This window comes from Triturus cristatus, chromosome 2_1 (genome assembly GCF_964204655.1).
Source record: "Triturus cristatus chromosome 2_1, aTriCri1.1, whole genome shotgun sequence".
NCBI classification, from domain to species: Eukaryota; Metazoa; Chordata; class Amphibia; order Caudata; family Salamandridae; genus Triturus; species Triturus cristatus.
The window spans coordinates 929,795,957-929,808,427 of NC_140581.1; the positions used below are offsets into that span (position 1 = coordinate 929,795,957).

At 52.3% G+C, this 12,471-nt stretch overlaps 1 protein-coding gene across 3 annotated transcripts in view; it reads right to left on the reverse strand.

Moving 5' to 3' along the window:
• The window catches only part of VPS13A (vacuolar protein sorting 13 homolog A), a 2,314,464-nt gene that overhangs the window by 1,457,244 nt on the left and 844,749 nt on the right, over window positions 1-12,471 (reverse strand). For all 3 annotated transcript variants that reach the window (XM_085633365.1, XM_085633382.1, XM_085633374.1), the window contains one exon: window positions 2,570-2,700. In XM_085633365.1, the coding sequence (XP_085489491.1) occupies window positions 2,570-2,700 (131 nt within the window). The remainder of the gene's footprint in view (window positions 1-2,569; window positions 2,701-12,471) is intronic.

A 12,471-nucleotide genomic window follows, 5' to 3' on the forward strand; every position in this document is an offset into this window, starting at 1 on the left:
GAGGGAGACTAGGGGCTTGTTTGTTGGACAACTAGGATCTCCATTTAGGTGTCCCTATCTCCATTTAGGTGTCCCTTCTTGTCAACAGAGGAAACACCAGGCCTTAGCAGGATCAAAGTTTTTTTCCTTTTAACCCACCAGTAGGCTGGGAAGAGGTCATGGGCCCAAACCACTGAGGAGGAGGATTTAGGGGGCCTTTAGAAGACTCTTGGTTTTTATCTTTGGGCATTTCACCCTCTTTCCCCTCTTTATTGTCTCTGAGTTCAAAAAATGCTTAGCTCTACCCTCTGATAAGCCTAACTGCTGGCCCACAAAACCTTAGGCCTCTCTGGACAGTGTACCCCATTGTGGTGCACTATATAAAGGGAAGGGTTTCCTACAAAGTTCCATTGCGGCCTAAAATAAGGTTTGGGTAGAAACATATGCTGGAGGCCCTTCAGAAAACGAGACAACAGGAGACTTGAACAGGGAGGGTTGATAAGGCATCAGCAAAAAAGCTGAGATGGCCAAAAGATACCCTTTAAGTATGCACAGAGCAAAGATTTACTAGGCTTAAGACAACATAAAAACAACAGCACTTTGAACAAGGGTGCAAACAGAGGGTCAACGCCCCTAGCCAGGAGATTGAAGACTCTGAATTGTCGCCACCCCATCTTCATGCAGAGTGTAAGCAGGTTTGAGTATCGAACGCGGCCCTCTTGCTGCTTCAGGAAATCCTCCGTAAGGGGTCCTGATGGGAGAATCAATGCTCATGCTCAGGAGTTCAGGATACCATACTCTTTGTAACCTATCCAGAGCCATAAGGATGACTTTTCCCGGTCTGTCCTGATCTTCTTAAAAACTGAAGGCGGGAGTGGTATCGGAGAGAAGGCATGCAAGAGTCTTGAGCCAAACTTGAGGTGAATCGTGTATCCGAGTGAGAGCGCCTTAGAAGCTCAAATAAGCAGAAGTGCTCACATTGTGCGTTCTCAGCTGTGGTGTATAGATCTAACCAGGGCTCTACCCAGTCGCAGAAAAGACCTTGCTTCACCCTCGGATGTAGACACCATTCACGATCCGTGAGGCATCGATGGCTGACTTTGTTCGACCTGGCATTCAGAGACTCTTACAGGTGTTGCACGACAAGGAAAATGTGCTGATGTTCCAGCCATGTCCAGAGGCGCAAAGCCTCCTGGCACAGGGTCCAGGACCCCACTCTGCTCTGTTTGTTGCAATACCACATTGTACATGGTGGTGGAGTTGTCCATTAATATCTGAACTAGCCTTTCCTTGTTGGAAGAGAGACAGGCCTTCAATGCCAAATGAATCGCTCTCAACTCCAACATGTTGATGTGGAACTGAGACACTGCCGGAGACCGGAGTCCGCTGTTCTCCACCTCTCCCAGATGGCTACCCCATCCCAGGAGTGATACATCAGTCACCACTGTGAGCTCTGGGTGGAGAAGGGGAAGGGGTCTGCCGCTTTCCCAATCTCAGTTCATGAGCCACCACTGAAGGCTTTTTGCAGTTCCGGCCGAAATGGGGACCAGGTTGAAGATATTCCCCTGATGCTGTGCTCACTGAGACGTCAGGTCCCACTGCAGAGCCCACATATGCCTTCAAGGTAAGTTATACCAGCAGGATTCAGGAAGTCAGAAGAACCAGCAGTCTCAGAGTCAGTCCTGGATAGAGGCGGACATTTTATTCATAGCCTGAATTTCCTGGACTAGCCATTCCGGAGGTTAGATATGGAATTGCACTGTGTTCAGAATGGCTCCGATGAAAGAGGGCGTCTGAGAGGGAGTCTGGTGAAACTTCAGCATGTTGATTGAGCACCCCAGTGAATGCAGGACATCCGCCATAGTCTAGAGGTGGGTGACAACCACCTGGTGCGAGCCTGCCTTCAACAGTCAGTCGTTGAAGTAGGGAAAGATTGGAAACCCTGAACTTCTCAGATGGGCTGTAACCACCACCATCTCTTTCATGAACATGCATAGGGTGCTGGTAAGGTAAAAGAGGAGCACAGTGAATGGTAAATGCTTGTGGCGCACCAGGAACCACAGGTAACGTATGTGGACCAGCAGGACGGGGATATGGAAATACACATCCTGCAAGTCCGACTCTACAATCCAGTCTCCCGGATACAGGACAGACAGGACCTGAGTCAACATGAGCATCTTGAATTTCTGCTTTTACATGAAGTAGTTGAGAGGGCAACGGTCCAGGGCAGGAAGAAGGCATCCATCCTTCTTTAGCACCAGAATGGAGAAGGAATAGTAACCACGACCTACTTCTGATGTCGAGACAGTGTTAATGGCTACTTAGCCAAAGGCTACACTTCCTAACACAACACGAGATTCAAATATGATTGATCCGTGTGCAATGGTCACGTCAGCAAAAAATAAAAAGGTGGGTAGGAAAGCGTCTAGTCCAATTGCCAATCATATTGATTAATTCAGGCATTTAAATCATTTTTAGATTTTAATTCTACAAAAAGGCGGTGGTTGCTAATCTGATGAAAACTATATCAAACATGGATTCCTCCAACAAATCAAACAGGTTAATTTTGAAGACATTACTATTTTCTTACCTGAAGCTGCTTTGTATTCGGACAATGTAAATTAAGTGTCAGGGAGTCAAATTGGAAATCCAACTTCAGGGTTGTTTTAACTTTTACTGGTGTATATGTTTCCACTACAGCAGCTGTAACCACCGTTGTACCTTTCAGAGAATAAAGTTTGTTACAGCAAGTTGAAATAATAAAGAGATTAACAAAGCAGGTAAAACAAACATGGAATAAGCATGGCCATTCATCCAAATACATGTAGCCACCATATATGGTCAAAATGTGTGTTCATCTTCGAAACACAATCTGCATCTTCAGCTCAGTAAGGGTCTTCTGGCTTTATCGAAAGAGAGATATGTCTATAAAAGGAAGTGCTATTAAACTGGATAATATGAGCTTCAACCAAGTTGTCTATGTCGTACCAAATGTAAACATGAACAAACCACTGCTAAAAAACATCAAAAACCAGCACTGAAGAAGAAATGAAATACATGACTCCAAAAATAATGTCCACGTGCATCTTTCTAATGATGCTACATAATCGGCTTTCGGGTGTTCTCCTCTTGCACTTAAATTAACCTTGTCCAGTATACATCTGCCTGGTAAGGAATGGAAGTGAGAACATTCAGCATCATAGGTTGCTTTAGGTGGCTCTGGCTCGTTTGAAACTGGTTGCCTCATCATTAATATTCTTGAACTGAAAAAACAACTTAAATTTGCTTATAGGGTATTTCTGTTTATTAGTATATAGATGAAACAGCCAATTTCTTCTATTGGCCGCTGTGGTCCGTTTCTGTGTTTGTGCCCGTTTTTATCTTTCTTCCATCTGTCTTTGTTAGTGCCCTGTTGAACAATTTACTTAACTTCGGTAACGATATACCTGTAAGAAACATTAGTTAGTGATAGATTCCTTACCTTAGAATTACCCCCAGGCGTCAGACACGATCCGGAAAGTTTTTGTCATCAGCACCCCTGCGCGTCAGAAGGTGGCGTCGTACGGCTCCGCGTCCATCGTTGGCGTCGTGGTCGCCGAGATGACGTCGCAGAAGCTACTTAGACGGGACCCTCGCGCGCAGACGTCAGTTCTGTACACGACTTTCCGTGCCAGGAACGCAGAGCCAGGCAAGATACTGACCACTGGTGCATTGAAACTAGGGCCCTGAAAGGGATGACCTTAACCCTAGAAATCAGTTCGCAGAACGGGGAGGATGGGTGGGGCGGTAAGGAATCTATCACTAACTAATGTCTCTTACAGATATATCGTTACACAAGTAGTAACTTGTGCATCTGAAAGAGACACGTTAGTGATAGATTCCTTACCTTATAATAGATACCCCAGCAATACCAACCCCGGTGGTGGGTCTGCGAATAGATTAGACCAGAAAGTCACGGAGAGCAGAACGGCCAAAGAAGCCATCTCCTCCAACCTGACTGTCAAGGCAGTAATGCTTGGTAAACGTGTGCAGCGAGGCCCACGTAGCTGCCTGACAAATGTCCTGACAAATGTCCTGCAAGGGGACGCCGCGTCTGAAGTCAGTAGTGGCTGCCGTTGCCCTGGTAGAATGGGCACGCAGCCCCACAGGAGGCTCCTTCTTAGCCAACGATTAACAGGCCTTGATGCAGAGAACGACCCACCAAGAGATAGTCCGTTTGTGCACAGCCCAACCTCTTTTGGCGCCCATGTAGCCAACAAAGACCTGGTCATCCACCCGGAACTGTTGTATGCGCTTCAGGTAGAACGAGAGCACGTGTTTTGGGTCCAGATGGTGGAGTCTCTCTTCCTCTTTTAAAGGATGCGGAGGCGGAAAGAAGGTGTGCAAAGTGATGGTCTGCCCGATGTGGAAGGGTGTGAGAACCTTTGGCAAGAAAGAAGGACGAGTCCTCAAAACCACCTTCTCCCGATGAACAGAAAGGAAAGGAGGTTTAGAAGAAAGAGCCTGGACCTCACTCACTCTTCTGGCAGAGGTGATAGCTACCAGGAAAGCCGTCTTTAGAGTGGGAAGACGTAAAGGACAGGTATGAAGGGGCTCGAAGGGAGCGCACATCAGATATGTGACAAGGTTTAAGTCCCACTGAGGCATTATGAACGGCACGAGAGGAAACATGTGCGTAATGTCTATTAACAACTTGGGACTTAAAAAGAGAAGGCTGATCTGGAAGCCGTAAAAAGGCAGAGATGGCCGTACGATAACCTTTGCTAGTGCCCAGAGCAGAGCCCTGCTGGGCCAAAGAAAGAAGGAACAGAAGGACTTCGGAAAGAGGGGCAGAAAGGGGATCCACAGTCTTAGCTGTACACCATGCCACAAACTTGTTCCATATGCAGGCGTATATGGTTTTAGTGGAGGGACGTCTGGCTGCCAGAATGACATCACAGACTTCGGGAGGAAGATCAAAAGCTGTCAACTGTCACCGCTCAAACTCCAAGCATGGAGGTGGAGGCTGGACAGGTTCGGGTGGAGGACCGTCCCCTGCTGCTGCAACAGAAGATCCTCCCGAGGAGGCAGTCGGATCGGGGAGTCGATCGGGATACCAGTATCTTCGTGCCGAATCCGGAGCCCAAGGATGACTTGGGCCCGGTTGCGCCAAATCTTCTTCAGCACTCTGGGCAGAAGAGGTATGGGCGGAAAGGCGTACAACAGACCGCAACTTCACTCGCAACGAAAAGCGTCACCTAGCGAGCGCCGCCTTGGAAATTCCAACGCGCAGAACTGATGACATTGCACGTTCTCTTCTGTGGCGAATAGATCTAACCAAGGCTCTCCCCACTACTGAAAAAGACCTTGTGCCACGTCCGAGTTCAGACGGCATTCGTGATCAATCAAGCACCGGCGGCTGAGTTCGTCCGCCCTGGCGTTTAGAGAACCTGCCAGGTGTTGAACCACCAAGGTAATGCCTTGATGTTCCAGCCATGTCCAGAGGCGCAGAGCCTCCTGACATAGGGTCCAGGACCCCACCCCGCACTGTTTGTTCCAATACCACTTGGCGGTGGTGTTGTCCGTGAACACCTGCACCACACATCCCCGGACATAGGGAAGGAATGCCTTCAGTGCAAGCCGGATCGCCCGAAGCTCTAAATGATTGATATGGAGCCGGGACTCCGCCAGAGACCAGAGGCCTCTGATCTCCGCCTCTCTCAAGTGGCCTCCCCATCCCAGGAGGGACGCATCCTTCACCACTGTGAGCTCCGGTTGGGCAAGGGAGAGGGATCTGCCATTGACCCATTCGTGATTCATGAGTCACCACTGCAATTGTTGTGCAGTGCCCTCCGAGATCTGGACAGGATCGGACAGGTTGCCCTGATGCTGCGCCCACTGGAACTTCAGGTCCCACTGCAGAGCCCGCATATGCCATCTGGCATGTTGCACCAGCAGGATGCAGGAGGCCATCAGGCCCAGGAGCCAAAGGGTCATCTTGACTGAAACCCGGGACGGAGGCTGAAAGATCGGAATTATAGCCCGAATATCCCGGACTCGCTGCTCGGGAGGATAAACCCGAAATAGAGTCGAAACCAGAACCGCTCCGATGAAGGGGAGATTCTGAGAGGGACTCAGGTGCGACCTCGGCACGTTGATGGAGAACCCCAGCAAATGCAGGAGGCCGGCCAAAGTCTGAAGGTGGGAGACGACTGCCTGGGGCGATCCCGCCTTCAACAACCAGTCGTCTAGGTAAGGGAAGACCGATACCCACGAACTGCGCAGGTGAGCTGCGACCACCGACATCACTTTCGTGAACACCCGAGGGGCGCTGGTAAGGCCGAAGGGGAGCACGGCAAACTGAAAATGCTCCAGACCTACCGTGAACCACAGGTAACGCCAGTGGGCCGGCAGGACGAGGATGTGAAAATATGCGTCCTGCAAGTCCATCGCCACCATCCAGTCTCAAGGGTCGAGGACAGCCAAAACATGAGCCAGAGTCAGCATTTTGAACTTCTCCTTTCGGAGGAAGCGGTTGACGTTCTGGAGGTCCAAGATGGGGCGCAGACCCCCTTTGTCCTTCTTGGGGACCAGAAAGTAGTGGGAATAACAGCCACTCCCTACTTCCGGCCCAGGAACGCACTCGATGGGCCCCCTTGGCCAAGAGGGCCGTGACTTCCTCTGGAGAAGTACCTAGTGATCCCCCGACATGCGGTGGCACAGAGGTGGCATGGCTGGAGGGGAGGACTGAAAGGGAAGAGAATAACCGTTGCGGATGATTTGCAACACCCACTTGTCCAATGTGATATTGCGCCAGTGGGGGAGCTGGTGGCGGATCCTGCCACCCACCGGCGTGGGGTGCTCCACAAAGCTCGGATTAGGAAGGTTTGGAGGCAGAAGCAGGGGGGGTGGAGGTGGTGGACTGACCCCCACGCTGATTCCCAGAACTGCCCCTGCGGAAACCGCGGCTGCGCTGACGCTGGTTCTGCAGAGGCTTGCTGAAGGAACGTGCCTGGGTGCCTCTGCCGTGGCCACGAAAGGAACGAAATCCAGGAGTGGCCGGGCTTTTTGCGGAAAGGCCCAAGGACTTGGCCGTGGTCCACGAGTCCTTAAAACGCTCCAGTGCACTGTCAGCCTTATCGCCAAACAGGCGAGTGCCATCAAAGGGCATGTCCATGAGCGAGTTTTGGACATCAGGTGAGAACCCGGTATATCTCAGCCAGGCATGGCGACGAAGCTCCAGAGTCATAGACTCCGCCCTGCCCAGTGAGTCCACGGTGTCCAAACCACGCCGAATGGCGAACTTAGCCGCATCCTTACCCTCGGCAACAGCTTGGGACAGCACAGCGTGGATCTCCTTAGGACACTGAGGCAACACCTGTGCAACTGTATCCCACACCATGTGGGAATAGCGGCCCAATAAACAGGCGGTGTTCACTGACTGCAGCCTTAAGCTGGCCGAAGAAAACAACCACTTACCGAACTGTTCCAGCTTCTTAGAGTCCTTATCCGGCGGAGCCGTGGGAAAGGCACTCTGACGTCGAGGCTTGGATAACCAGGCTCTCAGGCGTAGGATGAGTGGTCAGAAAAGCGGGATCACCAGGCGCCGGGCCGTGGCGCCTGGCGACATTCTTGTCCACCGGGGGCCCCGTGGCCAGCCGCGACCAAGTGCCCAACAAGACGTCAGTGATGGCGTGGTTAAAGGGGAGAAAGGGCTCCGACGAAGTGGACGCCGTTTGGAGCACCTCAGTGAGGAGATTAGTTTTAAGGGCCACCGTAGGGAGATCAAGGTGAAGGACCTCAGCTGCCCGACAGAGCACCATCGTGTAGGAGACGCCCTCCTCCATGGTAGATGGGGGAGAGGCAAACCCCGGGTCGGAGGAGACGTCGAGGTCGACGGCATCCTCCAAGTCGTCCACACTGACGGGCAAGAGGGTCCTCGGACCCTTCCCAGTCATCCTCCACCTGGGTTGCATGGCTAACAGACCGCAGCGGCAGAGCTGGGGCCAGGGAAGGATAAACGGCGTCGTAAACGGCGCCGGGAACGGCGCCGGCCGTGGCCGTGCCGGCGCCGGCCGAGGCCGTGCCGTGTCCCAATGCGGATCCCAGGCCGGAACAAAATGGTCCTGTAACCTGGGCAAGGGCGGGATGAATGGCACCCACTGCGGCGCTGGAGCCGAGGGTGGTGCTGGGGCCGGAGCCGGCAGTGCTGGACCTTGTGGCGCCGCGGCCGGAGCCAACGGCGCAGGATCCTGTGGCGCCGAAGCTGGATCCACTGGCAGCGCCGGCGTTCCAACAGGATCCGGACACAGGTCCGCAGGGCCCGAAGGCGCACCGGCGGGAGCCCGAGGCCTAAAGAATGGTAGCAAGAAATTCTTGCACCTGTTCGGGAGTCGCCGTAAGGTGGGTAGGCCGCGGGACTTCCAGGCTCCAAAGGAGCCGCAGGGGCAGAACCCATGTACCCCTCATCCGCATCCGAGGACCGACGGGGGAAGGTCGGAGAGCGAACTCGATTCTTCGACTTCTTTTTGTGTCGTCTCTTACCCGAATCCGAGGGTGACGACTTGGAGCCCGAGGTGCGACGACTGCAGCCCCGCGAGCGATCCCGGGAACGGTCCCTGGACCTGGAACGGCGCTGGGACGAGTGCCGGACCTCCAGCAGCTTCCAGCGCCGCTCCCACAAGGCCTTCGGGCCATGGCCCGACAGTCCCGACAGGACCAGGAGTCATGGTCGGTCTCCAGGCAGTAGAGGCAGACATCGTGGGGGTCCGCCACCGACATATTGCAGAGGCAGGCCCCACAAGACCCAAATCCAGGCATCCCTACGTGCACCAAGGAGTACAGGAGACAAAAAGTCTCAAAAAGGATAGTCAAAAAGTGACTAAGGTACATGCTCATACCGGATCTGCACCTGCTGGTGCGGAAAAATACTGACATCAGCGCACGAGGGCGGCGCCTAAGTAGCTGTCGCGACGTCATCTCTGCGACCACGACGCCGACGGACGCGAAGCCGCACAACGCCACCTTCCGACGCACAGGAGTACTACTGATGAAAACTTTTCAGATCCAGTCTGACGCCTGGGGGTAATTCTAAGGTAAGGAATCTATCACTAACGTGTTTCTTTCAGATATTGTGCCTTGTATCTTGTTATTGAGACTTGTTCTGTTTTTTCTGTCTCCCTGTTGTTTTGGGCAGTTTGTATCGCCTGTGCCCGTTTCCTTTCCCGCCTCTGCTGCTCCAGCGCCCCCTCCCCCTTACCGGTAAATGGCCGCCACTGCGCGGCCACACCATTGTCGCGCCAAAGGCAAGTCTGTCTGCACCCGTCCGTGACCAGCAGCAGGGACCCTGGATCTCCAACTAAGACTCACTTGCCGCCTCGCACTCAACCCTGGGAGGAACAACAACTGCCAGCTATCCACGCCGCACACCACCCACGGCCAGTTCCCCTGCCATTCCTTACCTTAGAATAGATACCCAAGCAATATAATCCCCAGAGGAGGGTCTGAACCAATTTTGAACGAGAAACTCCTTCAAGACCAAACGGGCAAAGTGCCCATCCCCGCAGACAGTAATGTATGGTAAACAGGTGCAGTAAAGACCACACTGTCGCCTGGCAGATATACAGGACTGGAACTCCACGTGCTAACGCAGAGGTGGCTGCTTTAGTTGTAGTAGAATGAGCCCGCAAACCTTCAGGTGGTTGCTTCTTGGCCAGTACATAGCATATTTTGATGCAGATGAACAACCCATCTGAAAATGGTCCGCTTCTTCACAGCACGACCTTTCTTTGCACCAACATATCCCACAAAGAGTTGGCCATCCATCCGGAACTCTCATGTGTAGTCACGGTAGAACAACAACTATCTTTTTAGGTCCGGGTGGTGGAGTCCCTCCTCTTCCTTAAAAAAATGTGGAGCAGCAGAAAAGGTAGGCAAGGTGATAGATTGGCCTACATGAAAAGGGGAGACCACTTTTGGCAGAAAGGGGGCCCTTGTGCAAGGTACCACTTTGTCAGGGTAGAGTGAGGGGTAAGGCAGCTTACATGATAAGGCCTGCAGCTCACTTACTCTGCAGACAGAAGTAATTACCACAAGTAAGGCTGATTTCAAGCTAAGAAGCCCGAGGGGACAATTGGGTAGAGGGTTGAAAGGAGCACACGTCAATAAAGTTAAAACCAAATTAAGGGACCACTGAGCCATAATGAATAGTGAAGGAGGAAGGAGATTAATGAGACCCTTAAGGAACACATTTACAATAGGGAACTTAAACAAAGAGGGTTGATCAGGCAGCCTGATGAAAGTAGAAATAGAAAACAGATGGCCTTAAAGAGACCGCAGAGGAAAGTCCTGCTGAGGAAGAGTAAGAATGCAAAGCAGAACCTCAGAAAGAGGGGTAGAAAGGGGATCAACAGATTTTTCTGCACAATATGCCACCAATATGCCGGCAGGCGGACACCATCAAGGGTAGAGGGACACCTGGCTATCAAGATGACATTACAGACTTCGGGAGGAAGGGCGAAACTGCCAACTGCCGCCACATAATCTCCTCTCAAGAAGGCAGAGAGTGGACAGGTTTGGGTGGAGAACCCTCCCCTGCTGCTGCAATAGAAGATCCTCCTGAAGGGGCAGCCTGTTCGGAGGATCGATATCCATGCTCAGAAGCTCGGAATACCAGACTCTCCGTGCCCAGTCCGGCGCCACAAGGATGACTTGGGCCAGGTCATTCTTGATCTTCTTCAGAACGCTGGGTGGAGTGGTATGGACAGAGATGCGTACAGGAGTCCTGAGCTTCACTCGAGACAAAAAGCGTCTCCGAGCGAGTGCCAGCTTGGAAACTCCAGCGTGCAGAACTGCCAACTCTGCACTTTCTTGGTGGTGGCGAACAGATCTAACCATGGCTCTGCCCACTCCTGAATGAGACCTTGCACCACCTCTGGTGCTGATGATTCACTAGGCATCTTCAGCTGAGTTTGTCTGCTCTGGCGTTGAGAGAACCTTATAGATGTTGAATCAGCAGATATATGCCCAAGTATTCCAGCCATGTCCAGACACATAGGGCCCCTTGACAAATGGTCCACAACACCACCCTATCGTGTTTGTTGCAGTAACACTTGGCAGTGGTGTTGACATTGAACACTTGCACCAGCCTTCCTTGATGGAGAGTAGAAAGGCTTTTAATGCTAGTCAGAATGCCCGGAGTGCCAAAAGGTTGATGTGGAGTCTGGTTTCTGCCGGAGACCAGAGTTCTCTGACCTCCACCTTGCTCAGATGGCTGCCCCATCCCAGGAGTGATGCATCTGTCACTTCTTTAAGAACAGGGTGGGGAAGGGAGAGGGGTCTGCCTCTGATCCAATTGTGGTTCTTTAGCCACCGCTGCAGATCGTTTGCAGTTCCCTCCGAGATCTGAACCAGATCAGAGAGATTCCCCTGATGCTGCGCCCACTGAAACTTCAGGTCCCTCTGCAGAGCCTGCATATGCCATCTGACATGTGTGACTAGCAGGATGCAGGAGGCCATGAGGCCCAACAGCCTCAGAGTCAGTCTCACTGAAACCCAGGACAAAGGCTGAAACATCAGTATCATTGCCTGAATATCCTGGACTCGCCACTCGGGAGGATAAGTCCGAAACTGCCTGGTGTCCAGAAAAGCTCCATGAAAAGGAAGCGTCTCAGAGGGAGTCAAGTGTGACTTTGTCACGTTGATACTGAACCCCAGTGAGTGCAGAAGGTTTGCCAAAGTCTGGAGGTGGGCCTTGGGCACACCCATCTTTAGCAGCCAGTCATCGAGATAGGGGAAGACTGACACCCCTGACCTCCGCAGATGAGCCGCAACCACCGCCATCACCTTGGTGAACACCCAAGGGGTGCTGGTAAGGCCAAAAAGAAGCACGGTAAACTGAAACTGCTTGTGTCCCACCGCACATAGCCCCGGTGGGCAGGCAAAACAAGAATATGAAAATAAGCGTCCTGCAAGTCCAAAGCTACCATCCAGTCTCCTGGGTCCAGGACAGACAAGACCTGAGCCAACATGAGCATTTTTAATTTCTCCTTTTTAAGGAAGAGATTGAGAGTTCCAAGATCTAGGATAGGACAAAGCCCTTGGTCTTTTTGGGAACCAGAAACTAGAGGGAATAACCACAGCCTACTTCTAGCACAGGAACCCTCTCTATGGCTCCTTGGTCAAGAACTCCTCACGGAGAAGAAGAACAGCCATGATTCTCCGTCAGCGGATCATGAGATGGTGGCATGGGGGAGGGGTGATCCAAAAGTGGAGGGAGTAGTTCCTTTGGACAAGGTGCAAAACCCACCTGTCTGATGGTATGGACTGCCAGAGGAGCAGGTGATGGCTAATCCTGCCACCAACTGGGTGCCCATGGTGGTAAAGGGGCAGACTAGGAGGGTTTGGAGGTGGTTGCAGCATGTGGGTGCTGGACTGACCAGACCACTGGCCATCTGACACACAAGGTCTGTGGGTACCGCGTCCTCAGACATGCACAGGCTGGTGAGCCCGCAC